Below are 6000 nucleotides of genomic sequence, written 5' to 3' on the forward strand. Positions count from 1 at the left end.
ACCTTTTTACAGAGACTTTTTTGAGTTCAGGACCATTCTTGATTTTTAGAGGGATTTATACACACTAGCCCAGGTATGTATCCTACAACAGAAATAGCTGTTATCTGGCTGAGTCAGGACAAAAAATCCTAAAAAAATAATAGTTGTGTTGGTCTGTGGGAAGTTACTGGCTACCTGAGTCACTGACCTACTCACAATCAGTCCACTGCTCCAGTTTCAGTGTTTTGGTAAAATACAACAATGAGTTTTAGGCAACATTTTGATGGTTTTGGAGTTAATTTTAGGATCCACTGAGTTCACCAACAAATCTAAGGACAACAGAGATGATGGTTTGGACAACTTTGATAAAATGCTCCCTCTTGTTTTAATTCCACAGCTTGGGCCAGTTGCGCATGTGAGAACAAAACACAAGAAGCAGATGTGCAACAAAATCAACCACACCACAATACTAAAAATGCTGTGTGATTTATTACAGGGAGAACACAATTAGAGCCAACAACAACAAGGCATTGTCACAAAATCTATTTAATCTGAAATTGAATCTTAATACTTGTGTTGTAGCAGGTTGTATAAGGTCTGCAAAGTAATTCTAACAAAATTACAACTCAAAAGAAAGAAAATTGAAATATAAATGTTCTTTCTGTGTCTTGAACACTCACAAGCACATCGTGGAAATAGAATGATAAGCCAGCAGAGTACACATGAAGGCTGCAAACCATTCTGATTTCGAGTGGGTGACCTGTTGCAAACCCAAACTGTGGAATGATAACTCTCTTGGAAAATTGAAGCGCTGAAAAGAATCTACTGGAAAACTTACTTAATAACAAAACCACTGGATCCCTGGATTGTTGTGGAAAACTGAAGGGGTTGAGAATGGCCCTCAGTGGACCACAAGTAAATGAGGAACACCTGCTGATAGGATAACAATGTTATGAGCTACTAGTTTTTTCTGCACAGAAGTACAGAGCTTTGTGGGGATTGTTTTTCCACATGATTTATTCAGCATCCCCATGATGGACTTTGCGTAATGTCGCATATAGTGCAATGCATGTGAAATAAATTTAAGCTGCTTACTGCAAACCATGGAGAATTTTCTTCACGTAGACGCTGAGGTTCTTGCAGTCCTCTGTTGTCGCAAAAGAAAATAAATGCCTTGGTATAGTGTGCATGCACTTCAATCGTTACCCATTTGGCCAACATGTGTGATGACATGTTACTACACATGAATAATGTGTATTTATATGTTCAATCATCGAGCAAAAAATATATGTACGTATTTGATTTTGGTCAATTTTCTAAACATTTGTGACAGACTGCTGACAACTGATGTCAATTATAAGCACACCCCATCAGATTTTCAACTTGGAAACCCACAGCTTCAGATTTTTCTCTTTTAGATGAAGAGTTAGAGATGAATATAGGAGGACATCATGTGACAGTAACAAGATCCAACTGTTCTGCAACACACTCCCGATAACACATCATCTCTGTGAATACCAAACAAACGTGTTCTTCTTTGTTGGTACCTACCCCTTGAAAACCAATATGAATACTAAAACTTCATTTAAAAACAGGCCAAATCAATTTGGGTCTGTTTAATGTGGCGGATGATTTACATTTATCATCTATATGGTTCAAAGTCTACAACAGGTAGTGTATCGAGATACAAATTCAAAAAGAATGAATTCACGTTTTTGTGCTTTTGATTGAAAGTGTCCACTATTCTGTATTAGAGGAGACGTGCTCATTTTCAGGTTCATCACTTTGACCTTTTTAACTTTCAAGATATCTAACATACACAAGAACATATATGAAACACTAAAGGAACGGACAAAACAACAAAAAAAACCAACAAAAACAAAAAGGCACAATAGGTCTCCTTGAACATGCTACCAAGAAACAGCATGGATGTTCTCTGAAGAAAAAAACACTTTCATTATTTCTAAAAAAAATAAACAGGTTTGTGCTGTCTTTCGCTCAGTCTGTACATCTAAAACAACCATTTTGGGAAACTGTCTGAGGTATTTATTTGTCTAAACTGTCTAAATAAATGTCTTTTGAAAAAGCAACATGTAACTTCGACTGTGACGACTTGCTTCAATTACTTTTAAATTTAAAAATCCCACAGCCCAATGACTTGGAACAAAATTTGTGATTTGTTTGAGTTGTACTCATAATCAATGAAACATCTGATCATCCTGAGGTCAGGCCTGGGGCAGTATTATAATGGTGTTAATCCAAAATCATTTCCTTCTGTAAGAGTCTCTCTGGAATGTGTAAACGTTCATCACACAATCAAAATAACTATGACTAGAATAAAGGCTACATATTTACATTGTTCATATAAATAACTGCTATTAAACGCCAGTTAACATTTTTATGGTCACGTACACAAGTAAACTTCATCAAGAAAAAACAGTCCTGAATGCACAAATTAATTTAAAAAAACATCTTTAATATAAATAATCCTAATATGGATTAGTTACTGACACATCATATCAATGTTCACAACAAGAACAGCGTTTATCTGAGTCTGATTTGAGGAGGCTGTGGCTCAGAGTGAAGGTGACTCCTGTCCAACACTGTGCCTTCAACACAGAAGCAGACTCACTCTGCTCACTTTGCTCAAACTGTCCATATGATTAAAGTAACGAGACACTGGGAAATGCATACAGGCCACTGTGCCGTCATGTAACACCACTGTACACAAACAGGAACCTGTCACTTCCACATACATCAGTCCGTCATGTGCAGGTAAATATTCACAAGGATCTCTTCTCACAGGGCCCGTCCAGATGTGCATCAATTAAGTTCTTGTCCACAGAGCCACACTTTAGTGGTTCACCTCAAATAATATTCAATGGCAGCAGAGAACGCAGCAAAGCCTCCACATCCCAGCACCCCAGCCTTCAGACCAGCTGCAAAACAGGAAAAAAGAATACATGTGAGGACAAGAAAAAATATACTTCAGCTTAAAACATCGAAGTAAATACTTCAGGTTACATACCGCGAAATCCAATAGCTCCTCCAGTTACACAACCGCTGTACACTGCGTTCTTCCAGTCTGATTTGCCTCTGTGCTGCAAATGACAAACAGGTACAATGTTAGGTGCTTGGTGTGGAGGGGATAAAGGGGCCAGGGAGCAATTAGGATATGTTAGCATATTGTTATATCTGAACAGTAATGGATGACTGAGCTACATACTGCACATAGCTGTATGCACATTATCAGTTTGAAAATCAAAAACAGCCTGCAGTTGTTCACCAGAGGGCGCTACAAGGCCATTTTTCCTAGGTTAAAAAAGCAGAACACAAAATTCTCAAACATTCAACATGTGACATTAAATGGTATAACAATAACAATATTGGGCATTTTCCCAGACTAAATACAGGGGTTTGGTGTGGGTGGGATGTGACTTGTCTTTTTGTGCTGTCATTGTTATAATAAAGTGTATTGTGTATTGTATAAGTGTATTGTAGATTATTTTGGGCATTACTGTTTTCTCTTTTTCGTTACCCCATTGTCCTATTCTGTTGTTTGTATTTTGGTTTTGTCAGTATTGCTGAGTATTGGTATTTTCACCAATAAAAATCTTTACAAAAAGGAGTATAGTTTTTTCATAACATAAAGTGATTATAACACCGCTCTCAGGTCAATCAGTACTCAAAACAATCACATAAACAACTCAAGAAAGATCACTTTCCATGATAATTAGCAATTATCCACTTTGTTTCAACCTGAAATGACTGTACCTCTCTGTTGATGTGTTTTCCATTTCTCGTCATGATTTTCCACATCGTTCTCAATGATATATAGTTAATGGGAACAATGTTGAAATAGAAATTAATAGTTCTGCTGTGATTTTTAATCAAAGCCCTTCTCATGTGACCACAAACTACATATACTGTCTTTTGGGTGCTGTATAAGTTAAATCATGTAACTATAAAAACTCCCTTCACACCTATTGTGACTCATAGCTTTGTTTGTATTTGTAACCATGATACTTCAGAGTGTAAATCCTTCAGCACTAAACGTACACATTATTTTGTCTATTTTATCATTATGCTGTTTTGTTTAGCAGATTGTAGTGAAAGTCATTACTTTCAGCTAGGGCTGGGCAATATATTGATCTTGTATTGTTATCGTGATATGAGACTACATATCGTCTTCGAGAAAGCACCAACAGTCATCACGACAATATTTTCACAATATCAACATGGAGGTTGTTGGGCAAAAATATTGTGATATTTGATTTTGACGCCCAGTGCTAGCATTCATGAAGTGCTTTTGAGGAGATTTCAAAATAGAGATATATATCGTACATCGCAATATAGCATTAAAAATATCAGGATATTGTTTAAAGGCCATATCGCCCAGCGATAGTTTCAGCCATGTTTATGAAGCTTTTTGGTCATATACGACATCAGTATGTCATCCCACCACCACCAGCAGCATCAGTAATGAAGACATAATGAAGAGAAGTGGTGTGACCTACTGATTCTATGATGCACTCTGTACAGGAGAACATGGCGCCAACGATGGCAAAGTTCTTGGCGTACGACATCCCCCTCTGGCCCATGTCTTTGAGGACTTCTCGTGCTGTCGGAGTCCTTAGAGGGTCTTTGGGGTCGAAGCCAACGTTGGTATCGATGCCGGCTGTGAAAACACCAAAGGCTCCTCCGAGGACAAACCCTGTTGAGGAACAACACACCATCATGAGTGTCTGCACAATATTCACAACAGTATTTACACACTTGAAGAACGACTGTCATGCTGTTTGAAGAGAAATTGGTGTCCTCAATGTTACTAATTTTGTATGGAAACATTTTGGTAGGCCTGCAGCTGACAATTATTTTTTTTATCATTGCTTAATAGTTTAATGTATAAACTGTAAGAAATACTGAAAAATGGCCATCACAGATCCCCAAAGCCCAACCTGTCATCTTCAAATTGCATGTGCTGCCAGAGTAATAGTACAAAACATAAGATAATCAGTTCATTATCACATTAGACAAAGACAAGCACATATACAAATCTCCAGTTCCACATACAGTTGAGCTTGAAGCTCTGACACCAGAGAACTGTACAGTAAAACCTCATTTTAAAAACTGTCACCTAAGACTGGACGGGTATACAAACGCACACAGATGCGAAGAAGAGCAGAAGAGCTGTATCATGTGTTTATAATGTAAGTGTCAATACCTCCCACACAGGCCAGAACCGACTTGAAGGCGCAGCTCTCCATTCCCCTCTCGATCATCTTCTGCTCGTCGCTTTTAATAGGCACTGGCAGTCCCCCCATGACGCCGGGGCTCAGGTCCTTAATGGGCCTCTTGTCCCCGATGAGGTGGTCCAGAATCATACTGTACTGTAGAGTTGAGCTGTCCAGCCCAGGACCAGCCGAAGCTGGACCTTGTGGGTCGGAGGAAGCAGCGCTGGCAGCACCCGTGGAGGCAGCCATGTTTCTCAATGACAGAGCTGTAGGTAAATGTAGTCAAGGACGAGCGGCGGCGGATTCGTCACAAGTTTATGCCTGAGAGCGGAGATAAGGGAAACACAATTGAAGCATTTCTTTTAATAAATATATTATATAATATATAATTAAGCGAAAAAATAGCAACAAGAAGACTGTTTTTATATTTATATAATTTATATTCTCACGTTTATTGAAGGTCGCGTCAGCACTTTCGACACAACGTCAGCCTGCCAACATCATCCCCTGCGGTAAATCCTACCTTCATGGAGGTTATGCAATGTTTTTTTATTTTAAACGTTATGGTCATTTTGGAGGCTAGCCTATGTGTCGTTGAATTGTATACGAATAGGGGTGTAAAAGTATTATTATTAATAATATAATTTTAATTTTATTGTAAATCTAATATTAGAAACACTTCACAGTCCTGCAATAAATCCTACAATTGTGCAGCTGTTTTTTGCAACTGTTTCAGAGACGTGTTGAGCCGCTTGTATGGTAAAAAGCGCAGGTAATCTGTTAAAAT

The 6000-nt window shown here is 38.3% G+C and overlaps 1 protein-coding gene across 1 annotated transcript; it reads right to left on the reverse strand.

Moving 5' to 3' along the window:
- Positions 1-2434: 2434 nt before the first annotated feature.
- On the reverse strand, positions 2435-5489 carry timm22 (translocase of inner mitochondrial membrane 22 homolog (yeast)). The gene is made up of 4 exons (XM_073479921.1): positions 5204-5489; positions 4497-4693; positions 3008-3080; positions 2435-2918 (listed from the first exon to the last, which is right to left on the reverse strand). Exons 1-4 carry the CDS (start codon positions 5460-5462, stop codon positions 2842-2844), a joined length of 606 nt encoding a protein of 201 aa, XP_073336022.1. The 5' UTR covers positions 5463-5489; the 3' UTR covers positions 2435-2841.
- Between the last annotated feature and the right edge of the window lie 511 nt (positions 5490-6000).

Source organism: Pagrus major, chromosome 13 (genome assembly GCF_040436345.1).
Source record: "Pagrus major chromosome 13, Pma_NU_1.0".
NCBI classification, from domain to species: domain Eukaryota; kingdom Metazoa; phylum Chordata; class Actinopteri; order Spariformes; family Sparidae; genus Pagrus; species Pagrus major.

Excerpts from the sequence above, each read along its gene's own strand:
- timm22 (XM_073479921.1), bottom strand. The coding sequence starts at position 5,462 with ATGGCTGCCTCCACGGGTGCTGCCAGCGCTGCTTCCTCCGACCCACAA. Across the intron at positions 4,694-5,203 it reads GGTTCTGGCCTGTGTGGGAG|GGTTTGTCCTCGGAGGAGCC; the intron begins GTATTGACACTT and ends GTTCCTCAACAG. Across the intron at positions 3,081-4,496 it reads CAGAGTGCATCATAGAATCA|CACAGAGGCAAATCAGACTG; the intron begins GTAGGTCACACC and ends TGTCATTTGCAG.